This window comes from Muntiacus reevesi, chromosome 3 (assembly GCF_963930625.1).
Source record: "Muntiacus reevesi chromosome 3, mMunRee1.1, whole genome shotgun sequence".
NCBI lineage: Eukaryota > Metazoa > Chordata > Mammalia > Artiodactyla > Cervidae > Muntiacus > Muntiacus reevesi.
This window is the reverse complement of record NC_089251.1, coordinates 159,570,615-159,597,857: the sequence shown is the minus strand read 5'-3', so window position 1 is coordinate 159,597,857 and position 27,243 is coordinate 159,570,615. Positions and strand designations below refer to the sequence as shown.

At 47.2% G+C, this 27,243-nt stretch overlaps 1 protein-coding gene across 1 annotated transcript; it reads right to left on the bottom strand.

The window, feature by feature from the left end:
- Positions 1-4,121: 4,121 nt before the first annotated feature.
- Positions 4,122-23,632, bottom strand: C3H6orf118 (chromosome 3 C6orf118 homolog). Its single transcript, XM_065927731.1, has 10 exons — positions 23,608-23,632; positions 17,853-18,523; positions 16,779-16,901; positions 15,421-15,480; positions 13,887-14,011; positions 12,895-12,953; positions 9,066-9,247; positions 6,543-6,596; positions 5,950-6,011; positions 4,122-4,179 (listed from the first exon to the last, which is right to left on the bottom strand). Exons 1-10 carry the CDS (start codon positions 23,630-23,632, stop codon positions 4,122-4,124), a joined length of 1,419 nt encoding a protein of 472 aa, XP_065783803.1.
- Between the last annotated feature and the right edge of the window lie 3,611 nt (positions 23,633-27,243).

Genomic DNA, 27,243 nt, shown 5'->3' with positions numbered 1-27,243 from the left:
CCAGGCAGCTCCTGTTTGTGCTCAGACAGAAAGCCTTCAAGTTACCTTTGGTTTCCTGCCCGCCCTCCAGCCTCCCATCCTAACTATCAGCAATCCGGCCATTTCCACTCCAAATCTGCTTTGAATCTGCTTTTCTCTACCCCCGTTTCTAGCCCCTCTGAGCACATCTCACCATCCCCAAGGTTCTTGGATGGCTCAGCATCACCTCCTGCCCATGTTCCTGGAAAACGCTCTTCCTGGGCTCTCTGCGTGGGAGTTTTCTGCCCTGGCGCCTGTATCAGTCACCATTCTCCAGGGGGAAGCACCAGTAGGATATGCAGGTTAAAATAAATCTTCAAAGGGATTGGCTCGTGTGATGCGGGGGCTGGCAAGCTTGAAACCTCTAGGACCGGCTAGCAGGCCAGAAGGAGGAGATCCTGCCATCTAGAGGCGGAACCTGTTTGCAGGGAAACCTCAGGTTTTGCTCTTCAGGCCTTCAACTGATTGGACGAGGCCCACCCACGTTAGGGAAGATGATCACCATTCATTAAAGTCAACTAACTGAAGACTCTTGAAAGTCCCTTCGGCTTCAGAGAGATCAGACCAGTCCATCCCAAAGGAAATCAAGCCAGACTTTCATTGGAAGGACTGATACTGAAGCTGCAGCTCCAATACTTTCGCCACCTGATGCGAAGAGCCGACTCTTCGGAAAAGACGCTGATGCTGGGAAAGATTAAGGGCAGGAGGAGAAGGGGATGACAGAGGATGAGACGGTTGGATGGCATCACCGACTCAATGGACTTTAATTCAAGAAAACTCAGGGAGACAGAGGTGGACAGGGGAGCCTGGAGTGCTGCGGTCCATGGGGCTGCAAAGAGTCAGACACGACTTCGTGACTGAATAGCAGCAACCAAGTGTAGGTGCTAACCCCGCCTACCTCACACCTTTACACCAACACCTCGGCGGTATTTGATTGAGTCCCTGGGCACCCTGTCTCAACTAGACTGGCCCATAAAACTCACCATCCAAGCCCCTTACACAGGAGGCAGACTGGTCCTCTCTCCTCCGCTCTCACCCACCCAGCGACTGCCCCTTGCCCTCTGAGGAGAAGCGCTGCCCTGACCCCAGCATCTCTGCCTGTCCCCTCCTTTCTGCCGCGTTCTCGTCCTCAATGTGCCTGTTCTCAGAACGGTACCACGAGCAGCACTGGGTGCACATCCCACTGAACCCTGAAGTCCCGCAGCCTTCTGCGCCCAGGGCCCTTGCACATGCCCTCCTGCTGTCTGTAAGTTCCTCCAGACACGGATATGATGCCCCCTCTTCTTTCGGGCATCTCTCCAGCATGTTAGGAGGCAGAACTCCCCTCGCCAGCTGTGAAATGGCATCCTCCTCACCGCCCTGCACACCCTCTCCTTCCCCGGCGTTACTTTCACTCACAGCAGTAAGCGCCATCTGACACGGTCGCCAATCTGCTGGTTGGTTTGCCTGCCCCCTCTGCAATGCAAGCTCCAGGACTCCAGGGACCTGGCATTTGGCGCCTACAGCTGTGTCTCCACTGCTGACGACCACGCCCAGCAAGCAGTATGTCTTCAACAAATGTGAGCAATGAATGAATCAACAATAATAACTCCAGTAATGGGCTAGTTACAAAGAGATGAAATGGGTGTCCTTGTCTATGGCTGATGAGAGTTTAATTTGTTACAGCCACAGTACAATTTCACAATCTGGACATTTGGACAAATCTAGAAGAAAATTAATGCAAGTGCCATTTTACACAGAAATCTACTTACACAGAAATTGACTTTGAATAGTTTTAGAAATTACAGTCTCAAAGTTTGTTCATTGAAGTTGCAAATGTCCATTTCATTGCAAATAAAATTTTGAGAACAAGCTAAGTAGTCAATAATCCACAAGGAAATAGCTATATCAATTACGATATAGCCACACCATAGAATATGATGTAGCCATTCAAAACTAAAGCTGATTTTCACGTTCTTACTTAAAACGATGATTCTAATATAATGTCAAATAATAACAAGTTTCAAAGCTATTATAAGTTGATCTAATTTAGTTAAACTATATGCTGCTGCTGCTGCTAAGTCACTTTAGTCGTGTCCGACTCTGTTCAGCCACAGAGACAGCAGCCCACTAGGCTCCTCTGTCCCTGGGATTCTCCAGGCAAGAACACTGGAGTGGGTTGCAATTTCCTTCTCCCAGTTAAACTATATAGGCACCTATTAATTTATAGTTATAATTTATCATTAATTAGTAATACAAGTGCACAAACACTGTTGTTTAGTCACTAGGTTGTATCCCACTCTTGACGATACTTTGGACTGTAGCCCACCAAGCTTCTCTGTCGGTGGGATTTCCCAGGCAAGAATACTGGAGTGGGCAGTCATTCCCTTCTCCAGGGGATCTTTCTGACCCAGGGATCCAGCCTGGGTCTCCTGCACAAGCTTGTTACATGGATGGACGTGCATATGCATCAAACACAAGAAACATAGAAAGACCTCCAGAAGGCCATCCCTTGAGTCAGTGTCATGAGTATCTTTGGGAGATAGATTTTCTTGGGATGATAGCACGTACCACATAAATATTTATAGTCAAGATAAAGGTTTAAAATGACCCAGACAAAACCGAGATTCTGGTCACTTCCAACATGCAAGGTAGACCCATGTGCAGACAGCGGTCTAGAATATTGCCTTACACGGAAGTATAAATAGTGAGTACATTCTGCCTGCAAGGTTTTACCACTTCGCATGGTGAAACCATGGAAGTCACCCAGAGTGGACGCTTCTGCGGCACAGGGCATGAAGTGCTGTGGAGATGCCCCCCCAGCTGCCCCCGGCCACGCACACACACACGTTCCTGAGGACTGCGGCCAGCGGGCCGTGGAGGACAGGCAAGCTCGGGAGACACGCGCCTGGCAAAGCGCCCGCCAGGAGGGAACCCGCTCAGGGACACGTGTGAGACGCCTCCTCCTGCTCCCAGGAACACGTGGGCATGTGACAGGCTGAGATGCTCTTTCTATAGCCACGCGCAGGCACTTGGAGCGTAACTGCTGGGTGACCTGTAGGCGAGAGGGGCCTGGGGCCCGTGGTTTCCGTGTGTGGAAAGCAGAGTGTGACCACTGTCTCTATTCACGATCACCAGCACACCTGGCTCACCCCGTCGCTACCCGCCATCCGCTCCTGGACCCAGTGGCCACTTTCAGAAAACAGTGGATTCACCGGCTCCTCTCTCGCCTAGAACGTGCGCTGAGTGTATCCTCCGTGTTAGGAGTTCAGCTTCTCTCTGAGTCTCGTTCTCTCTCAAAGCTCAGCATTCCCGAAGCATCTCTGATGGACCCTCCTGGCATCAACTGGCCCCGGGAGACCTTGAACTTGGGGCAACCTCTGTGCTTCCTCTAGCTTAATACGTGGGACTTAGACATTAAAGGTTTATGTAAACAAAGCTATGTCACCCGGTACCTCTGAGTTAAGACTAAAACCCTCGTGTTTATACTCATCGCTTATCTTTGACCTTCACAACAGCCCAAGAACAAAGAAACTGGACTTGCATTGACTCTAAGCGCTCAGACCATATTACAGGAAAGCAAGGATGAAAACAAATTCCAACTCACACAGTTGTCATGAGGGTCAAAACCAGGTGAGAGTTGCAGTGTGAAGAACCAGGCCCATTTTGTAACACTGGTGAAACACTGTATCATTCACAATCGGTAAAGATGATTTAATTAAATGGAGATTTATTATGCAACTACTGCATTTTGTTAAATGTTTATACTTAAACGTGCATTGGCAAGTAAGAAATAAGTTTAATCTATGTTGTAGCAGTACTAAATTTCCTATTCCTATCAAATAATTGAAAGTATTTCTTTTTTCCTGAAGAAAGTTATTGAATGAAAGCAGAAATTACTCGAGGAACTACTATTGTTATGAACACGTATACAAAGTAAAATGAATCACATGAATGCATGCATTTAATTCAATATCTTGAGAAGAATACAAAGACCACATTCACATTATTGGAGATTAAAACTGACAAAGTGAAATGTATCTTCTTTAATGTACACCTCCACAAACATCCACATTGCTTGTACATGGTGGCTGTGAACTTTTATAGGCCATTCTTCCCGTCACTTAAGAGATATCTGTCTCTTTCAATTTTGCAAATTCTTTAATATATCCCCAAAGGTTCCTTAAAATATAAAACAGATGAGTACAATGGGTTAGAAAAAAAGGACACGAATCATAAAAGAAAATTTCAAAATAAACATCTATTAAAACAAATTTACTCAAACACTCATAGTAAGAGCTGCAACCCTCCACTTCCATTTTAAAGGGTAATTGTAGATGTTCAGCCTTGGATGTGGCAAAGTTTCTCTGCATATGGTCACGGGCCTCTGCAACACTTCCCAGGCCAAGTAGTTTGTGCCGCAGAGGTGGGTTTACGTTAATGACGCTGCTGTGCTTAGCTACTCTGTCGTGTCCCGACTCTTTGTGACCCAATGGAGTGTAGCCCACCAGGCTCCTCTATCCATGGGACTCTCCAGGCCAGAATACTGGAGTGGGTAGCCTTTCCCTTCTCCAGGGGATCTTCCCGACCCAGGGATCGAACCAGGGTCTCCTGCACTGCGGGCGGAGTCTACCAGCTGAGCCACCCAGGAAGCCCTTGCGTTAATCATGTTTGTGTGCTGTGCTTAGCCTCTCAGTCGTGTCCCACTTTTTGCGACCCCGTGGACTGTAGCCCTCCAGGCTCCTCTGTCCATGGGATTCTCCAGGCAAGAACACTGGAGTGGGTTGCCATGCCCTCCTCCACATGACCTTCCCAACCCAGGGATCGAATCCAGGTCTCCCGCGTTGCAGGTGGATCCGTTACCGTCTGAGCCATATCAGGTAAGTTCATTCTCATTATCAAGGCTCTGGAGGACTCTTCCAATTGTTGTGTTTGCATTTCCGTGTTCTTTTCCATTGAGGACACCCGACGTAATACACGGCCTCACAGAACCTGGATCTCCCTGCGTGGTTCAGCCAGCACCCAGCCTAACACCTTTTCTCCTTTCTCTAACACGTAAGCTGGCAAGTCTGATGGTCCATTTTCCGACTCTTTTGCAGCTAAGGGTTGCCGTGGTGACCAATGAGATACAGTGGAAGTCCCTGGGGCGGGCTTTCCTGCCTAAATCCGACAGGACAGACTCACCATGGGATGCCACCTGTCCTCTGGTTTCCCCCTTCCGCCCTCTGGGACATGGACCCAGGGCTTAAAGACAGTCACACAGCCGCCCTGAGGAGGAAAATCATCCAAGGGCAGCAGGGAAGGGAAAGAGCCCCGGCTCCTTGGTTCCATTGAAGCTGTACCACCACCAACTAAATGTCGTTTTACTTGTTGATGTGATACGCTTTTTCCATATTTAAGCTATCAGTGGTTTTCCCAGCCTTCTCAAATCCTCAGGGTTGAGCGATAGTACCAACTCAAAGAAAGTTAACTCAGTAAAATCTAAACTTATGTAAGAGATAATAATAGTCAGCATTTGATTTTTAAATTAAATCTTTCAGAATAATGCATGCATTGGTTTTTTCATGTATCACAACCAGATACATGAAAATTTATCATGTATTTAGTATCACTAAAGGCATGCAATTTGAGAAAAAAGAAGCCACCCACAGCCACACACCTCCCCACTTTCCTGATCCTTCTCCTTGAGGAATCACCTTCAACTCTTCAGTTTTTTCTCCCAAAAAATGTATTTCTATGTTGCTAAATAATACATACGATGGAGATTTAAACCTTGGACCAACCATTCTTAAGCAAAGGAAAAGGTGTAGCATATATAATATACATGAAGTTAACACTCAGGAACCCAAAGACTTCAGAAGCATTGTCCAGGGCATCTACTTGTAAATGGATGGTTTTAATGGCACCAGCGTCAGGTTATGGCAGTTGCTCCATCAGAGCTTCGATACTCACTGGCGCTCCCCCTCTCTCAGCTTGTTCTTCCCCATGATCTGCTTCACGTAGTTCACAATAAACTACCGAGAATTAAAAACCACATGGTCACATACAGCGGCATGGTACTGGTCGTGAGTAACATCAGTAATGTTGCCAATTGCATCCCAGTACATTACCACCTAGAGAATCAGGCATAGCGTGCTAATTCATGCCAAATATAAGGCAGAGGGGTACCCACAGGTAACCAAGGTTGCACTGCAACCTATTAAGCAGCAAATTGTTGCCATGCATTTTGGAGGGCTACTGTGAGGAGTCATTGAGGGAGCCATGGCATTCACAAACTCATGATAATTCACTGTTATGAGCGGAAGGGTTAGAGAAATGGTCAATTCTGACAGGCACATTCAACTATCAAAAGAAGAACATTTTCATTACTATATTAGCTTGCACCTGTCCAGTTTTAAGCTAATGTCAGCATAGCGAGATATTCCTGGCATTACAACATCATCGTTTAGAAAGAGTATGCAGACACTCCATATTTGACTGATCACACAGCGCAAGAAGGCACTAGCAGAAATATTTCTATTGAAAAGCAGACTCTAAACACTTACTTGAATTTTCTTCATTAAAATTTTATTTGCTGTTTCCAACTTTATAGTTTCGGTCTAAAGGAAAAATGGTTTTAAAAGAAAGACAAGTGGTTAACAATGTTTGTTAGGTATTTTTCACCATTTGTAGAACAAAAACTAATCTGTGAAGGCTATTATTTTAGTTTCAAAAGTATTCAATAGCACACCACTTAAAAACAATGACTTGGAGGCTGTGCAATAAGAGAGAATAATCCTGGCCCTCTGGGTCAGAAAGCAGAGGAGGTGGAGGTTGATGTTGCAAAAGCTAGAGAATATTAGGGAAGTTCCAGAGTAGTCGCATTCCACATATTTTTGGAACTAATAATGGAATTTTTTAAGATGGATGGATACAATATAAAAATACAAATATCAATAAGTCATGCATATATAGGCATCACTGATTATAAACTGTAAAGTTAAGAAAAAAATTTTTTTGAGTTTCTATTCACAATAGCAACAGATACCAAACAGTCACAAAACAAAAGTGACAAAAATTCTTTAAGACCAATGCCTTAAAGTAAATATAAAATGATCCTAGATGGAGCGTTAATATTGTAAAGTTGTTGTTTCTCCCCAAACGAATCTATAAATTCATTAGAAACACAATAGAAAAACTAAGAGTATTTACTACTGAAACTGAAAAATTAGTTAATACTGTAAATGAGAATATTCAAGATAATTGTGAACAAAATGATGATGAAGAAAGGATGAAAAGGTTTGCTCTTCCAGAAATGCACCATAATGGAAATCATTCGCGATTATCAGTATATTGTGAGGCTGTATAATATACAGTTAGGGAACTGGGCTGACTTTACATCCTAATTCGACCACTTGCTCACTGCGAGCTTGATCAAGTTACTGAGCATGTGTATGCCTTGATTTCCCCATATGAAAAAGGGGGTTACACATCTATCTTTTTGGGTTGTTTGGAATTAAATGAAATAGTATTTTTGTACTATTTATAGAAATATCTGTGCATCATAAACCTGTGATACATTTAGTTATTTTTTCTTCTGGTTAAAAATAATATTTCAAATCCAGACCAGAAATCAGTTACTTAATAGGATAATAAATGCAGTTCTATTATATCCTCCAGTATTTGAATTAATGAGCCAAATATAAATAAAAAATATTTAAAGTAATATAAATTGTTGATATGGAATCATTATATAGAATCTTCTATTTCCCAGATTTAAAAGAGATTTCAATTTTGAAAGCAAAGTTTACATTATTTTGCATTATAGCATGTTCAGAATACATAAAGTTGTGACTGGCTTTCACTGTTTAAATATTCAATTATAAAATAGTGTTTCTTTTTAGGACATCATTAAGTTTTAAAAATGTGGGCAGACTCTAAGTGGAAACACAGGAAGAAATCTGACCAGATTATTTTAAAAAAGAGACAAGAGAATCCAAAGCAAGTTTGGACCACCACCACCTTCCTATAATTGGGCTTTAAAAATAAAGTAAGGTTGGGAAAATATATGCAACTCTATAACCAGGAGAAAAAAGGATAATCACATATGACTTACAAACTCTATAAGTAGAAGTTATATTGAGTAAGATTTTGCACAGTTAAAAATAGGTTATAACCTACTTTTCAAATAGGTTGAAAAATAGCATTTCAAAACATTAGATCATAATTTATGTGTATCAAGATCATATCATATCAAGATCATAATTTTATTGTTTATCAAGAAAATGGTTAGCAACAGCTGTTCAAGTCTAATACAGTAGGTCCTCAGTGGCAGTAACTAATCCTATCTTCCAGCATAATGTGCCACTAATTATACATCTAACCACGGGGTCGACGTGGCTCAACAGAAATGATAAGGACCTTGGGGCCCAGAAGAATTAAGCTGAATCCCAGCTTTGCCACCTCTGTCTTCTGTCACATTGGGTGGGTCACGTAGCCTCTCTAGGCTTCAGATTAAACTGCACAGCAAATATTGGGCCCTAAACAATGCCGGTCGTTATCTTTACGCAGCATTTTCCATATAAAATGGCTAAATTTCTAAGAGATGTCAACTGGGCTGAAAGAGATTCAGTCTGGCCCTTAATACAGCTCTACAGAATTTTCATCACCTTCCCTTTTGTTGTTTTAGCTATGCATACACACAGGCTAAGTCGCTCAGTCGTGTCTGACTCTCTGCAACCCCATGGGCTGTAGCCTGCCAGGCTCCTCTGTCCTTGGGATTCTCCAGGCGAGAACACTGGAGGGGGTTGCCATGCCCTCCTCCCGGGGATCTTGTGGACCCAAGGATCAAACCTGTGTCTCTTATGTCTCCCGCACTGGCAGGCGGGTTCTCTAGTGCCGCCTGGGAAGACCTAGTTTAGCTACATCTCTTAATTATTCTAACCATTTGCTGCAAAGTGGTTGAAATGAAAATATGTTTGGACCAAATGTTATATTTTGCCTCTATTGACAGTCAAATCACTGGGTCTGTTTGCCAAGGTCTTCCAGCAAGATGACAATGCAGATGCTGAAATAAACGATTTGCGTACCTCTAAGCTTTTGATTTTACTTTCGGTGATTTGCAAAATCCCAGTATGAACAAAGGCTGTTTTCATTACTCTCTCCAGAGCTTGAATCTCATCCCATTTATGAAGTACTTCACACCTCTTTTTTCCAACCTTCTCAAGAAGAGTAAGGTTCTCCTCCTTCACGACCTTTCTCTCAGGTGATTCTGGAATATTTTTTAAAAGCAACATATTCTGTGTTTAATGCCTTAATTCTCCTTAGTATCATTATGTATTAACAGTATTATGTATGTTGTATATAATTATAAAATATAATGTAATTCAAACTTCAAGCCCGTCAATAAAGATTATGAGAGCCAAATTAGGTATATATGTTCCACTGCCTTAGTGTATATAAATATATATATTTCTATCTTTTCTTATTAAAAATATAAACAACAAAGGCAAGGATAGCAACTGAAATAATAGGGAAAAAAATGATGGGACCCAAGAATGGGGCGCCCGTCCTTTAATCCGTTTATATACTTGACGAGTCTTTACTGAATGCCTAGCGCAGCATGGGGAAGGTGCGAGGATGACTCCGCTGCGGACGTGGGATGAGGGAGAGACCAGGAGGACGGACAGGAGTCCGGTGAGCGGAGGGCGTGGGGAGCAGGCAGGGGGAAGGAGCTGACACCTTCCAGGAAAGGGACTTGACACGGTACGTTGGGGGCGCTGAGGCCAGGGGAGAAACCGGAAATCATCACCCTGGCAAGGAGCAGGCGGCAGATCGGAAAAGGTCTTCTAGCCCACGGGAAAGAGCCAGTCAAAGATGGCTGAACAGGTCTGAAGCCAGCCTGGCCACTGACTGCCAGCCGTGCTGTGGCTGAGGGGCAGGGAGTGAAGGCACTGCCGCTCGTACCCCGACTTAAGCTCCATGTGTCTGGAGATGCCATTCACTGAAACTTCCGAGGACAGGTAAATTCAGAGGCAGGAAAGCTTAACCTTGGGCTTGCTGAGTTGACACTCAGGTGCCATGTGCCGTAGGCAGTGGCATATTCAGATCATAAGCCTGAAAAAACTGTTTTAGCAGGAAAGAGATCTAGAATCAAAGACGTGTGCATTGAACCAAAAACATGCTGAGCTCCAACAAAGATTGGTATTTAAGGAGCAGGGAGATGGAGACAGAAAATAACTCAGCGGTAAGGATGCTCTGTTCTCAGCAGCACAGGTAGGTTCTGATGAGTGGGAAGGCTTAATTCTTTGAGAAAGAACAGCTGCTTTTTTTTAAATGGAAAAATGCCATTAGCAAGAGTGATCTTACCTACTGATACATGCCGTCACTGCCGCCGGTCAAACCTGCCACATTTGGAGGCAGGGAAAAGCGTGAAGCTGAGTTCTGAAATTTGGGTGAATTCGTTAAGCAGATACAGGACAAGTGAACTTGCCGGAGCAGAGGTAGTCATACTTAAGCTTCTTACGTGAGTTCTGAGATCCAACGAAAATGTCTTTGATTCCCATCTCGATCCAAGCTTTCACCCAAAATAAGTAACTGGCAGCAAAGAAGACAAAGGGCATATAAAGCCACTCAACTGACCCAACTGTCCCTTGCTTTTCTAACTAAAGAGGAAGACTATGTTATCAAAAACAGGAAGTCCACAGAAAAGGTGTTTGGCTGGAGAAGGCTCAGGAATGAGAAATCTTCAGAAACAGAATACAGGAGGATGCACGCAGGATACCGGGTTTCTTTAAAACTGTTTCAACGCATATCAGAAACAGCTAGGATCAAATATTAAGAAAAGATTACTACAGGCCTAGAAAATCGGTAGCTTCTTTTTGCTTATGATTTTTATGAGCCTCTGTCATGTTATTCTGTTAGCGTTGAGCAATAAAGTATTAAATTTTTTAAAATGGTGGCCAGTTTTAAGAAACAGCAAGAGACAGAAGACCAGGGTGATCCAGTCTCATCTTGTGACCTGTCTGGAGAGGAACCAGCACGCGTCCCTTGCAGACGTTCACAACAGAAGACATGCGGCAACCTCAGTGTGCATCAGCACAGATGAAGAAGATGCTGTGCATGCAAGAGAATATTGCACGCGTGAGCGCTAAGTCATTTCAGCCGTGTCCGACTCTTTGCAACCCCAGGGGCTGTAGCCCACCAGGCTCCTCTGTCCATGGTGTTCTCCAGGCAAGAATACTGGAGCGGGTTGCCATGCCCTCCTCCAGGGGATCTACCCAACCCAGGGGTCAAAGCTGCATCTCCTGCATTGCAGGTGGATTCTTTACCACTGAGCTACCCAGAAATATATATATATATTATGTGTGTGTGTATATATATATATATATATATATATATATATAAATGTATAATCAACTATATTTCAATATATTTTTTAAAAAGATTTAAAAAGAGTGAGCAGGACTGCAGATAGAAAAGGAATCCACCAACGTCTGAGCTCTGGAAGAATCACAAGACCAGGCCGCCCAGAGACTCAGGCCACAAGAAACCCTTGAAAGATGCCCATCAGGCAAACCACAGAGGCCTGGCTCACGGGAGGGCAAGAACCAGAGGAAGGAAAACGAAATCCTCTGGGGTCAGAACCTTTGAGGCCAAGTTTGCCGAAGCACTCAAGACCATGAGACTTGTGAGGACATCCTCAGAGATGCTGAGACGAAAACGCGATTCCGTGTGAGTTAGGGCGTAACAAGCCCTAACTTGTTACAAGCCCTGGAGTGGGAGCGGCGCTTGACTGAGCCACAGGGTGACCCATAAAGGTCAGGGAGAGACACATTCACTGAACCTATGTGGGTTATTTAATCAAGCTGTGAGTGGTGTACCCAATTTTGAGATCATTTTTATTAGTTCACTGAGTGCATAAATATTCACAAAATGTCATTAATTTCCCACGAACCGTGGGTCCCGCTTCATGAGCAATAATGACATGAGGAGGAGCCCACGGGCAGGGTGACTCCGTTGCGCCAGGCGCTGGTTCCTGCATCTTATCGGCTCCTCTTAACGACGAGGGAAGCGCTGTCCTTGCCTCCCCTGAACAAGCAGCAGTATCACGAAAACGGTTCACAAAACAGCCGGAGGAGTGGGATGCCGAGATGCGCAGGTTGAGGCCCATTTGCAAGAGAGGGTGCCCCACACCCGGACAGAATCGCGTTGTTGTCCAGAAACGCTGACTCCTCTGATCCAAGGATAAAGATGCAAAGTGTCTGAAAACCAGACTGGACCATCGTCCTTGCTGTTACCCCAGAAACCACAGGCCACGGCAACACTTCCTCTATTTCCACCCCCCAGGGATGCCCTGAAGTATTCACAGCGTCCCTCTAAAATCCACTACGTATTTCAAGACACTTTCTCTAAAATAAACACTTTTAGTTCTTCAACACTTCCTCAGCGGAGTTGATTCTCGTATCTACATCACTGCGTCAAGGTCCTTAAAATCTATTTCAAGTATCTTGGTCATTCTCCCAGCATCAGGTCCTGAATTCATTCAAAGTTTCACCAAAACCCACGAAGATCTTACAGGAAAATGAAACACACACGAGCTGATTACAGAGCAACTCGACAACCAAACACGCCCGAAGCAACAGAAGCTGGGATGAGTATCTTCACCCAGACGAATCTCTCCAAGAGATCAACTACTTCCCTGTGTCTTTAGAGTACTTTAAACCACTTCAGATAAAAAGGTAAACTTACTGAATTTCTAAAGAACTTCATGGGGGCGGGGGGAGATTATAACCTCTCTGAAAAACCTTTTCAAACAACTGGCAGCAGGAGCCATGAACAGGGAACCAGTCTGGACGATTCCTCACGCGGAGGTCACGGCAAACCTCACGTCGGAAGATCAATCACAGGGTTACTTGCCTGCCCTGTTCCTCGCAGCCTCCAGCAGTACACGCTCCTGCTCCAGTTCATTTCTGAGCCTACGGTTCGGTAATAAAACATCATGATTCATTAGCACCCTGTTCATACCCTCCTCCTTTTCTCTCTTACATCACAGACTTAAAAACTGAGAAATAAGATCTGATCCTCTTAGTTTCTAACAATAAAAAGATGACTTGAAGATATAGATAGAATGAGACTGAATTAGTCAAGTTCAATAAACTAAAGTATACTTTCTTATCAAGAGCACCTAAGCCACTAGTTAAAGGAGCTGGTCTTTTAGTGTCTATTGATGTTCCTTTGTGACTTGAATTTTTAAGAAGTAAGGATGAAAAGAAACTAGCCATTTTACGCTCAGTTCAGTTCAGTCGCTCAGCCATGTCTGACTCTTTGTGATCCCGTGGACTGCAGCACGCCAGGCCTCCTTGTCCATCACCAACTCCTGGAGTTTACTCAAACTCATGCCCATGCCCACTGAGTCGGTGATGTCATCCAACCATCTCATTTTCTGTCGTCCCCTTCTCCTCCCGCCTTCAATCTTTCCCAGCATCAGGAACTTTTCCAATGAGTCAGCTCTTCGCATCAGGTGGCCAAAGTATTGGAGTTTCAGTTTCAACATCAGTCCTTCCAATGAATATTCAGGACTGATCTCCTTCAGGATGGACTGGTTGGATCTCCTTGCAGTCCAAGGGACTCTGAAGAGTCTTCTCCAACACCACAGTTCAAAACCTTTGACGCTCAGCTTTCTTTATAGTCCAACTCTCACATCCATACATGACTACTGCAAAAACCATAGCCTTGACTAGACAGACCCTTGTTGGCAAAGTGATGTCTCTGCTTTTTAATATGCTGTCTAGGTTAGTCATCACTTTCCTTCCAAGGAGCATTTTGCACTCTGAGACCAATAATGAAACAATGAGGCCAATAATAATAGCGTAAACCCAGCACAGACCAACCCCGATTGCCCTCCCCACCTGTCGTTGTGGTCCAGGGCCGCTTTGATGGCCGTCACGAGCGCTCTCAGTTCCTCCCTGGCCTGCTGGACATCCGCTGTCTTCACCTTCCCCTTCTGCAGACTCTGGACCTCAGCCAGCAAAGACTGGGGGGACAAGGCCAGAATGGGTGAGACAAACAAAAAACTAGGTGAGAAGTTTCCTTTTCTGTTAATACAGTGTGTTTAAGATATCCGGGGTCAAATGCTAAGTAAAATAGGTAAACAGCAAGGATGGACATGAGGGAGGCATATTGGAGAAGGGGTAAGTTGTCAAGTGAAGGTTTGGATAAGGTATATGTATATATAAAATTTAAATTTTGAGTCTTTATTTTCCTAAGAAATTTTAAAAAGTGGTGGGGGATATCATTGCTGGTTTGTGTGGGGGAAGAAAATGCTGACTAAAATACTTCTTGAGTATTATTATCAGCACCATGATTATTTTTCTAAAATGTATTAAAAACAATATTAACCCAATGGCCATTTATGGTTACAAAGTCACGCTTCTCAAACGTGGTGAAACAAAAATCTCTGGCTCATTGCGTGACGGGCTGCCAAGTCTCCAGGAAGAAGGATCTAGAGCCCCGCTGGCCTGGGGGCGTTCTCATTCTGGCGTTTGATGGGGATGTGGGCAGATGTGGTCCGTAATGACTCAACCTCAGAAAGCAGAGAGCAAGGTAGACCCCAACTGGAGCCTCTGCTTATTCCTGCCGAACAGAAGCTTTTTCCCAAAGCATAAATAGCTCAAGGCAAAGAAAACAATGCACATGTGTGATTCTTGATCAGAACTGCCCTCCTTGTCAGGCCATGATCTTTATCTGCCTGTTTCATAGACAAAGTGAGGCACTCTCCTGCCCCAGACACAGGATTTTTAAACTTTACTGAAAATGTCAGAGGTCACCTTAGCCACAGTGCCGTATTCTCTGAGCTGTGTGCGTGATAATGTCATTGCTGCAGTCCATTTTCCTTCCGGAGCAGCCACACGTGCGACTTAAGCCCGGAGAGAAGCCCCGGAAGGTGTCACAGAGAATCCAAGGTCACACCCCTTCTAAGGTCAGTAACCTGCCTGCTCAGACACCGAAGTGTCAGCATGCAGAGGGACGCTGGCTGGATATGCTGTAATCTGGAACTCGCTAGAAAGACCTGGGTGCCACCTACAAAGCGGGGCGCCATCAGTGGGGGGACCTCCCTCAACGAGCAGAGAGGCAGAGTCACGTCTGAGCAAAGCAAGCGTGAGAGCGGGTCGCAGAGGACAAGCCTGTGCAGGTCACCGAGAGCTGGCCAGAGGTCGCGGCCAAATCCAGAATCGTGCGTGCCTCCCCGGCCGCCAGGAGCAGAGGGCCAGTCCATCACGGGGTCCTCACGAGCACAAGGCCCACGCCTGTTAAAAGGACCTGCTGTTCTAAATCATAAATCATGCAGGCGCAAACGGGGCTTCCGAGATCCAGGCTGTTTCCCCGTGCTCGGGAAATATGAAGAAACAGGCTCTATTTAAGACCCACATGTCTGATTGTTACCTTATACTGCTCTGTGGGATGGTTCTTCAGAAGTAATAGCATATAGAGTTCATATTCTTCCTGTAGAAAAAAAAAGAGAGAAGAGAAAAAAGAAAGAAAGAAAGAAAAGAAATGAGGAAGAAAGGAAAGTGGGAGGGAGGGAGAAAGAAAGAAAAAGAAGGTAGAAAAAGAAAGGAAAAAAGATCCATTGGAAATGTGTTATGAGATTACAGTATAATGTAACTTTCTTTGCATACGTAAAGAGGCTAAAGAATGTCAGTTCAGATTAGTTTTAAAAATATAACAAGGCTCCTGCAATATATTAAATAACATACACACAGAAATGTGCAAAATCTCACTATTTTTAAAGCACAGTTGAGTGTTGACTATTATTGATCACCTCAGGATAGACTCACAAAAATCCTGGACACACGTGCATACATGACCTCCTGCCACTAGGGGGCGATGTGGATCTGGGTCTTCCTAACCTGCGAGAAAGCTGAGTGCCACAGAACCAATGCTGTTGAACTGTGGTGTTGGAGAAGGCTCTTGAGAGTCCCTTGGACTGCAAGGAGATCCAACCAGTCCATCCTAAAGGGGATCAGTCCTGGGTGTTCAGTGGAAGGACTGACGCCGAAGCTGAAACTCCAATACTTTGGCCACCTCATGCAAAGAGTTGACTCACTGGAAAAGACCCTGATGCTGGGAGGGATTGGGGGCAGGAGGAGAAGGGGACGACAGAGGATGAGATGGCTGGATGGCATCACCGACTCGATGGACATGGGTTTGAGCAAGCTCCAGGAGCTGGTGAAGGACGGGAAGCCTGGCATGGAGTCCATGGGGTCGCAAAGAATCAGACACAACTGAGCAACTGAACAAGAACAACAGGGATGAACGCTCCAGGGATGGAGACTGGTCACCGCATCCTGCTTTTAAGCCTTACTTATATTTGGGAATGGACAATAACAGACCCATCAAGCAATCTGATTCCAACTCAGCTCTGATATGATGGTCACTTTCAGCAGGAAATGACAAAAAAACTTAAAACTCCATGAAGATGCATTTAAAATTACATATGGATAGCTTTAGAAGTTTCTGTGAACATTTATGTGCAGTTGATAAGAGTTTATATTATAATTAGGAAGCTTTAGTAGAAAAATATGGGCTTCAGAAGTGAGCTAGCTGGGTGTTTTTCTCACATGGCCCACTTATGACTCATGTGGCTGCACACGTTCCCCTGACTCTCCATGAATGATTCTCCTCTTGTGCAGAATGGACACCATGAAACGCGGCAGAATTTCCGCATGGCCTGAGCTCATGTGTGCAAAAACTCATGCCTGGCTCTCAACTGTTACCTGGGAAATGCGTGTGTCTGTTACCTTAATTTCTTTCAAGATATCACCAAATATCAGAGAACTATTGCAAATATCTTCGAAGACTTCTCCAAAGACCTGGAGTCTGTTGAACTCTTCAGGGTCACAGACACATATTTTCTGGAGCTCCTGGAGGAAAAGAGAACCACCCTGCTTCAGGCTGACTTCATTTTCTTTTCTGATTAGTTTCCCGGGCAGGGCATTAGTTCTCGGGCAGGTCTGGGTAGCAAACCACTCGGTGCTGAGGCTCTATGATCACCTGACTTCATTTATTCCCTTGCATCCTGTGAGTCAAGGGAATAAAGAATGCCTCTCTGCCTCCATAGTGTTTCCAAGGTCCTTCTCTTTCCACCAGTCCTCCCAGCCAAAGCTCTCATCAAGGTTTGGTTATTTCACATGTTGACTCTTTCCTGCATCCTCACCCTTCCAACACCAGGTCCCCCATCACTAAGTACAACTGTCGGTTCGCAGTAGCGCATCCCATGACGCCTAACCTTCTACAGATGGAGAGACTCCTACACAGACTTTACCTGCACCCTCAACTCTCCCCTCGGCCTCCCTTCGATTCTTTCCTAACGACTCAGGCAAACCTTGTCGCCGCTGTTTCTGCAGCCCCGGGGGCATCTGCTTCAGTGCCGCGGCCACTGCTTTCCATTATGAAAGCACTCCCAAGGCACCAGTTTCCAAACGGCCTTTCTTGCACCCTAAGTGTTACCATCTGGGTTTCCCTGGTAGCTCAGCATTAAAGAATCCTGCGATTCAGGAGACTGGGGCTTGATCCCTGAGTTGGGAAGACCCCCTGGAGAAAGAAATGGCAACCCACTCCAGCCTCCTGGCCTGGAGAATCCCATGGACAGAGGAGCCGGGTGGGCTATAGTCCCCAAGGTTGAAAGAGTCAGGCGGGACTCAGTGACCAGACAACAACTGTCATCATCTGCATCACGTGGGACATTCTCAGCAGCTGGCAGCCCTTTTCTGCTCCACCTGGGAGTGTCAGTGTGGCCTCGGAGGGCGAGTCTCTGCCCAGTCTTGGGCTCCTGGGCCCGGCGGGGCACCCACAGCATCACAGATGCTCCGTACCTGCTCCAGCTTCTCCTCGTGGCACCTCGCTGCCTGGCTCCCAGTGAAGCCCCTCACCAGGAGGTCTTGCTTTGCCAGCACTTGCTTCTGGAAGCTCAAGAACTGCCGGTACCTGTCCGCTTTCGTTATGCCGGCCAAGTGCGAGCTGACGTACTGGAACTCGTCCCTGCCCGGCTGGGACGTCACGCACTCGCGGCTGGACCTCACCTCCTTGTACTTCAGAACCTTCATGTCGGGCAGTCTCAGCTCCCCTCTCTTTGGCCGCTCAGGAGAGCCCTCCTCTCTCAACCCCACCTTAGGACTCACGTCCTCCTGCGAAGCGTGGGAGGCCTGAGCGGGAGGGTTCAGATACCTGAAGAGTGGTGTGTTCTCAGCATCACTCGGGCCCACCGCTGTGCTGATGGTAAAACGAGCCAAAGCATCTTTCATCTTCTTAACCTCATCAGATAGCCTTTCCGCCCCGAAGACTGTTGCCGCCCGGGGCCTGTTGGCATTGGGCCAGTGGCGCAGGATGGTCTCCGGGGGCCTGTAGAGCTTCTTGGGGTTCAGGTGCCCAGACATGTACAGGTAGACGTCATCTCTGTGGGCTTTCTGGAGCTGGTTCAGCAGCGTCCTCAGATTGCACAGGGTCTTAACGCCTGGCGTCTCACAGTGCTTCCACCTCAGGTAAACTGGTCAGGAAAGACAAGAAGACCCGTAAGTCCCACTCTAGTTCCCGACCGAGGCCATAAACGGGCCGGTGCACCTGCTGAGCTGGAGACGTCCATTCCCAGAGCAGGAGCCCGCGGAGAGGAAGCAGGGCAGGCCAGCCCGGCTGCAGAGGAGGGCTGGGGTCGGGGCAGGTGACGGGCAATCCCATCAGCAAGCCAGGACCCGCAGAGCCGAGGAGGAGGAAGTGGGGACTTGGCTCCCACAAGGAATCTATTTTTAATTTTAATTAATTTATTTTTTTAATCGAAGGATAATTGCTTTACAGAATTCTGTGGTTTTCTGTCAAGATCCTGGATAAGGAAGGCATTCCCCCTGACCAGCAGAGGCTCATCTTTGCCGGCAAGACGGCTACACTCTTTCTGATTACAGCATCCCCGCACCTTGTCCTCCATCTGCGGGGCGGCTGTTCATTCTATTCATAATGTCTTCTATTCATAATGCCCAGTGATGGCATCGTTCTGCACTCTAGCCATTTACCCCAATTGATGTTTAGAAATGACCATTTTCAGTAATAGCTGAACCTGTGCAAAATGTTGATAAAGGTTTTATTGCATAGTAAACAAAAAAAAATCATTTTTAGTTGAAGGATGATTACAATATTGTTGGTTTCTACCATATATCGACATGGATCGGCCACAGGTGTGATCCCACGCCCCTCTGGCTTGTCCCAGAGCCCCGGTTTGAGCTCCCTGAGTCATTCAGCAAATTCCCGCTGGCTATCTATTTGCATGTCAGTGTATATGTTTCCCACGCTACTCTCTCCTTCCATCTCACCCTCTCCTTCCAACAGGGAAATTCTTACTCTGTTAGCAAAGGCTCTGGAAGAAATTGTAAAGGTCTAATCATAATTCTCAAAGGTGACGGCTAAAGACAGCTATGCTAGGGAATAAGTAGAGCTGTTATTCTTCCTCGCTTAAAACTTCACATGTCAGGAGTCCTGAGCAAGCCTGTGCGAGGTGGGTGAGTCAGTCACTCGGCCCCCACCCTTCCCCACTCCGAGGAAGACAATGACCCACAGAGTGGAACCCGGGGACCCCAGCTCCCTCCACAAAGGGCCCCAGAAGTAAGGGTCCGTTTGGACGTTTGACCCAGGACAGAAGATGATGGGAAAAGCCAGCTTTTTGAGACCTTTTCCTACGATGTGAACTCAGAGATCTTACGTCATCTCTCTGAAGCCGTTTTTTCAGCAAAATTAGGAGACTCGTCCCACTCAGTAAGGCTAGTTGACAACCAAACAGAATCGCTTTTGGCAAAGAAGCACCTGGCGAGGAGGGGAAATCCCAGAAATGCTGCCTACGTCAACAATGGACTGCAGTCCGGGGAGCACCGTCTGAGGGCTTCCGGGAGGACGTGAGCGCCCAGCGCCGCAGAGGGTTGGCAGGGGCTTCCTCCCGGCGGCGCTGACCCGCCGCACGGCCTGCCCGGAGACGCCTGCGGGCGCCCACCAGCAGACGCCCCGCTGTCTGCGCCCTGCCTTGTCCCCCGAGCTGGAGGGGCCCCGCCGCAGGGCATCGGACCAGGCCCATCTGGACTCCATCCTGAGCTCCCGGAGGCCGAGGCTTTGCCCACGTCCGCACGGCTGTCCCGTCTGGAAGGAGGCCCCTTCTGCTCCAGGGAGGCCGAGGGCAGCGGGGTGACCAGCGCGGGTCCCCACACCTGCCGAGTGCCAGCGTGACCTCTGAATTCGGCTTTTCCACTCCCCCTGTGGCTCTTCGCTCGGCCTGAGCCAAGGGGGCAGGGCAGGGCCTCCGGGAATCCACGACGAGCCCCCTCCTCTGGCCGAGACCGAGTTCAGGCCGTGCTCCCGACTCCCACGTTGTCCTTGGAGGGAAGGGCTGAGGGCGCGAGGGGGTGCGGGGTGACAGCGACTCACGCGGTCTGAGAAGCCCTGCGTCCAGAGGCCCCCGCCCCGTGGTGGCACCTCAGGCTGCAGGCCGGGCTCCACGCTGGGATCACGGCGCACACATCAGGGTCGGGCCTGGCTGGCTCCTGGACGCCTTGGGGAAATCCGTCCTGGGCTCCGTCCTGCTGGGACGGGACCCAGCTCTTTGCAGTTCTAGGACACAGGTCCCCACCCCCTTGGTGGCTGCTGGTGGGCTTCGTTCCTGACTCCTGGGGCCTCCCACCTTCCCAGTCACATGGCCTCCATCCCTGAGCCAGCAAGGGCACTCCACATATTTCCCGTGCCCTTGACCTCTGACCCTGCCCCGTCCCTGACTTCACGTGGTTAGGCCAGGCCCACCTGACGCTCTCCCGGCCCTGAGTCACCAGTGACATCACACACAGTGCAGCCATGGAGTGCTCGCCTCGAGTTCCATCCCGGGGTTCGTGCTGGGCAGGGGGCAGGAGGGGGTAGGGCCCGGGGAGGAAGGGAATCAGCCTGTCCCTCCTGGGTAGCTGGATCTTGGAGCAATGGGATGGCGGAGAGTTTCCCTATCAAATAGATTAGCACTTCAAAGAAAGCAGTTAAGAAATGTTAAAATATTAATTAAACAAGTTTTCAAGACAAGTTTTCAATTAAGATCTATCTTAATTGATAATCATTCTAATTCATCAACGGCACCAACACATAGAGAAAACACTAAAAAGCATCACATTAGTTGGGCTTCTCCAGGGAAACAGACCCAGAAGAATGAACACGCTGTTGTTCAGTCACTCAGTTGTGTCCAACTCACTGCAATCTCACGGACCGCAGCACGCCAGGCCTCCAGTCCTCCAGTGTCTCCCACGATTTGCTCAAACTCCTATCCACTGAGTCGGTGATGCCATCCAACCATCTCACCCTCTGTCGTCCCCTTCTCCTCCTATCTTCAATCCCCCCAAGCATCAGGGTCTTTTCCAATGAGTCGGCTTTTCACATCAGGTGGCCAAAGTATTGGAGTTCCAACTTCAGCATCAGTCCTTCCAATGAATATTCAAGGTTGATTTCCTTTAGGATTGACTGGTTGGATCTCCTTGCAGTCCAAGGCACTCTCAAGAGTCTGCTCCAACATAACAATTCAAAGAATCATTTCTTCTTTATGGTCCAACTCTCACGTCCATATATGACTATGGAAAAACCATCACTTTGATTGTACAGACCTTTGTCAGCAAAATAATGTCTCTTGCTTTTTAATATGCAGTCTAGGTTTGTCATAGGTTTCCTTCCAAGGAGCAAGCATCTTTTAATTTCATGGCTGTAATCACTATCTGCAGTGATTTTGGAGCCCAAGAAAATAAAGTTTGTCACAGTTTCCACTTTTTCCCCATCTATTTGCCATGAAGTGACAGGACCAGATGCCATGATCTTTGTTCTTTGAATGTTTCAAGCCAGCTTTTCACTCTCCTCTTTCACCTTCATCAAGAAACTGTTTAGTTCCTCTTCACTTTCTATCATTAGAGTGATACCATCTGTATATCTGAGGTTGTTGATATAGGTTGTTCTCCCAGCACTCTTGATTCCGGCTTGTCATTCATCCAGCCAGGCAATTCACATGATGTACTTTGCATGTAAGTTAAATAAACAAGGTGACAATATGCAGCCTTGACGTACTCCTCTCCCAATTTGGAACCAGTCAGTTGTTCCATGTCCAATTCTAACTGTTGCTTCTTGACCTGCATACAGATTTCTAAGAAGGCAGGTAAAGTCATCTAGGACAGAGGTTTATTATAAGGAATTGACTCACACAGTTATGCAAAAAAAGGAGAGTCCAAAATCTGCAAGATGGGTAGCAGGCTGAAGACGAAGTTCATCCAAATGCCTTCTACTGGAGGATTTTCTCTGGCTAGTGGGAGGTCAGTCTTTTTCTTTTAAGATCTTCAACTGATTAGATGTGACCCACCCACACTATGGAGGGGAATCTGTCTTACTCAAGGGCTTCTTATTTAAATGTTCATCTCATCCAAATACACCTCAACAGGAACATCCAGAAAGCTCGGCCAAATATACAACCCAGTAGCCCACATAAATTGACACATAAAATTCACCATCACATGCATTAGACCAACCCTCTTTGGAAAATGAGAGGAGGTGACTTAGCTGTTGTGTTTTTCTTTGTTTATTCTATTCCAAAAAAGGATTTGGAGTCACCAGCAAATTAATTAGCAAGTAATTCCAGACTTAAAATTTGTTTTCCTTAATTTGCAGAAAAGACTTGTTTCACTAGACCTGGAGAATCCAGATTCCATTTCTCTCTGCCAAGATCCAGTGATAAGGACCAGGGGTCCCAAGTAAGCCATGAAAAACTTTGAAGAATTTTAAACTGTAAACACTGTGATTTGCATACCCTGCCATGTCAACCTGACAAGCAGGAAAAGAAAAAAAGAAAGCTGAAAGGATTCATGGAATATGCAGCCCTTTACAAAATGACCAAAGAATAAATTTGCTTTAAGTAAAACCAAACCAACTTCTGAATAGATGTTGATAAGGAAGACACAGCAATAGGCTTTTTGGACTAGATATAAACTAACAAATATTTCAACCAGAGTTTTCTCTCTGCCCCCAGTTCATCTGAGTCATCAATGCTTCCATGCGCTCTGTGTGGTGAGAAAGCAAGAGCTTCAGAGTTCAGACCCGGGTGAGCCCCTCCTGCCCCATCTGCAAAATCACAGTAACCCAGCCTCCAGAGATGTGAGACTAAATCAGAGACGGCGAAGCACTGTACGCAGCGGTGTGCATGTTCTGTGGTGTGTGGCTGTTTATTGAGGACTATAGAAGGGCCGTGTGCCAAAGGAAATGTCTCTAAATGTGTCTTTTTTTTTTTTTTAAAGAACACAGAAGCAGTGTCTAGAAATTTCCTCCTATGTCTCCTCCTCCCAGAGGGGACACACACACACACACACACACACACACACGTCCGACCTCGTTTTCTGCCTTTTATTACTGGATTTTCTGAAAAGGCTCTGATTCCCAAATCCAGTCCTAAATCCCGCTGACCCCGGGAGCTGAGTTGCACTGCCAGAAAGGTTTTCATTTTCCACACTGGGTTAGAGAAGTTGGTTCCTAGGCAATCAAACATTCAACAAACATCAAACACCAAACACAAAACGCTCAGCATCTACTTACATTCAGGCTCCGGGTCCTCAGCCATCGCCCCCTTCCACCTGCGGCTGCTGAGGCTGGGAGTTGCTCTGGAAACAGACAAACATTCCAAGCCCCTCCTCGGGGGCTCCTCTGTTGCCAGGCAACCGGGGCCCAGTCCCAGCCAAGGGATCTCTCCTCTGAACCTCTTTTATGCCTCTGGCCTTCTTGAACAGGGAGTACTAGATTAACTTCCCTGTTTCTCTTTTAAAAGAAAACCCTTTATGTGATTTGAAAAATTCAAAATACCTTTGCACGCTCTAATTCCTTTCCAAAGCCAAGGGAGCCAAAGCTAAGTGGTCTTGGGTTGGGCATCTTTGACGGAGATGCACAGATGGTTTAGTGCACGACCCACTTGACTGTGCTTGAGTTCTAGTGCAGAGTAGATGCCAGTGTCTAAACGATCATTTAGTCATTTTACTGTTTTATCCACAAAGTTCCTCGTGGGGAATTGAGATCGGGAGAGGTAAAGTGAACTGCCAGAGAACAGGAGCACGAGGAGAAGCCTGTAAATTCAAGTTTCTGCGCTTTTTCCTCGGGCTATCCCATAGGCAAGGGAGGAAAAGCTAAAACCCATTAAGGTTGTATCTTTGAAAACTGTGTTGTATTTTAATGTCTTGCACCAGAGAGAATTCAGTGCCACAGAATACTAGCTTTCTGGCTCTGGGGAGCTACTGAGCAGACCTCACTTCTCTCAGGCTCCAGATGAGAAAGGTGACAATACTGACTCACAGGATGAAGTGAGGATGAAGTCAGTGCCTGTGAAAGACTCAGGCCCTGGTGTTACTGAGTCCAAACTCACTCTGCTCCCAGCAAGCTAGGTCAATGAATCCAAGACGAGGTGAGAAGATGGGGAAGGGACTTTATTCGGGAACCAGTTGACTAAGAAGACTGCAATCGGGAGCCTCAAAATAACCATCTTGCTGGGGCCTGGATGCCAGGTTCTTCAACGGATTAGAAATGGGAGGAGGTGAGGAAACAAAGTAAAAAGACTATTCAACCCTTGCCAAGACTTCGCTAGTGGCTCAGACGGTAAAGCGTCTGCCCACAGTGTGGGAGACCCGGGTTCAATCCCTGGGTCGAGATCTCCTGGAGAAGGAAATGGCAACCCACTCCAGTATTCTGGCCTGGAGAATTCCACGGACGGAGGAGCCTGGTGGGCTACAGTCCACAGGGTCACAAAGAGTCGGACACATCTGAGCGACTTCACTTCACTTCAGCCCTTGCAAATGTGCCCTAGAATGGCAAGCCTCAGGCAAGGGGATGTGTTAGCTTCACTTCCTTAGAGACATTTCATGGGTGCTGTGAAAGGGAACATCTCCTGCCATGTCAACAAACAGATGCCCCATCTGTCTGACTCTGGCCCCCCCAGATGCGCATTTCTGGGCCATGCAGGTAAGCAGCAGACACAAGGTGGGCGCTGGGCCATTTGCCACACAAAGAATTCAAGAAATGCCACAGCCCTCCACAGGCGGGCTCAGCTTATCTCCCTGAGGCAAGCCATTATGTAAGGACAACAAAATAATGAAAGCGGCAAGATAAGGGTTAAGGATCACAGTGCCGATCCTGTGTGAATTCAAAATTAACCCTTCCAGGACACACCCTATTTTCCTTTTCTTTCCACGGTTGCTGACCAGACAGTTAAAATGTGACCCTTTCAGAAAATGTGGAGAGTCTTGATCAGTGCAGGCTCTGAGGACTCCCTCGTCAGGTGTGTTTGAATTTTAACTTGGAGACAGATCATCGAAATTGTTTACTGATCTTCTCTCTCCAGCATTCACAGCCTTTAGGCTCTGACCGTAATGAGAAGTGCTGGCAGGAAACACCCACGTCCCACGCAGACAGCTAAGTATTGACCCGGGAGAGGAAGGCCCTGCCACCAGTTAATTATAGATTAAGAGCAAACTTAATCTCATAAGATTAAGAGATCCAGGTGCTTTATTGCCAACTATTGGAGATGTAAGAATGATCCCTTCTGCTCAGAATTGCTTAGTGGTTTAGTAAAACGGCTGATTCCTTTTATAGACAGAATATCCCATTGTTTCTACCACTGCAGGCAGGCAGACTGGTGACAGAGGATCCCCTGTCGCCCACAGGCAGGTTGAAGGGACAGGGCTCCAAGGCCACCCATAGCCTGGAGGGGTCAGCTGGGGGTTGGGGTGGGGATCTGTGGCCTCCAGGGTTCAGTCAGGGCCACCCTCACACAAGGGTGGTTTGGGCTTATTCTTCATGGAAACGCACAGTCTTGCTGTAGATCCGAAAGAAAGAATGCATTTGTTCCCAAGACCTCAGCTTCTCCCAGGTTAGTTCTGTGGACATTTATACAATGAATTAACCCGCCCCTTACATAGTAAGGGCTTTCGTAGTGACTCAGTTGGTAAATAATCTGCCTGCAATGTGGGAGACCCGAGCTCGATTCCTGGGTTGGGGAGATCCTCTGGAGAAGGGGAAGGCTACCCACTCCAGTATTCTTACCTGGATAATGCTGCGGACAGAGGAGCCTGGAGGGCTACAGTCCATGGGGGTCACAAAATGTCAGACATGACTGAGCGTCCTCACTTCACTTACACAGTGAAGAACAGGAAGTCACTGATCGAATCAATATCAAGCCTTAAAAACCACTTATGGCTCTCTGATTGCTAAATGTTTCAACAAAGCATCTGAGGCAGAAACGTGTTTAAGTATAGGTATGAGCGCAGTCAGTGAATCCTCTGAAACCACAGGGGTTTCTCCCGAGGCCAGCCCTCTGTAATCACTCCGTGGTAACCTTGCCAGCATATTGAAAAGCAGAGACGTTACTTTGCCAACAAGGGTCTGCATAGTGAAAGATATGGTTTTTCCAATAGTCATGTGAGAGTTGGACTACATATAAAGAAAGCTGGGCGCGGAAGAATTGAGCTTTTGAACTGTGGAATTGGAGAAGACCCGTGAGAGTCCCTTGAACTGCAAGGAGATCCAATCAGTCCACCCTAAAGGAAATCAACCCTTAATATTCGCTGGAAGGACGTGATGATGAAGGTGAAACTCCAATACTTTGGGCCAGCTGATGCGGAGAACCTACTCATGGGAAAAGCCCCTGATGCTGGGAAAGACTGAAGGCAGGAGGAGAAGGGGATGGCAGAGGACGAGATGGTTGGACGGCATCACCGACTCGATGGACACGAGTTTGGGCAAGCTCCGGGGGTTGGTGATGGACAGGGAGGCCCGGCGTGCGGCTGTCCGTGGGGTCGCGAAGCGTCGGACACGGCTGAGCGGCTGAGCTGAAACCGCGCCGCCGGCGGCCCCAGCGGGGCGCTGTTCTGCGTTTCGCCGCTAGGTGGCGCCGCGGCACAGCCTACTGCGCGCCCACCGACCTGGGACCCCGTTATCCCGGCTCCGTCCGCGCATCCTCCAGCGACCCCGCGCCCGAAAGCGCGCCGTCCGCCCCTGTCCCTTTGCCGGGACCGCAGTGACACGCGACGTCCCCGCACGGAAGTGCTGCGAGCAGAGGGGTCAGACAACGGCGTGTCGGGCGCGGAGATCGGAGGGGAAGCGGCGAGGAGCGCGGGGCCGGGGGACCCCAGGCCGAGATGCCTGCGGCTGCCGGGGCCGGCGTCGCGGGGCGGGGCGCGGGCGCAGAGC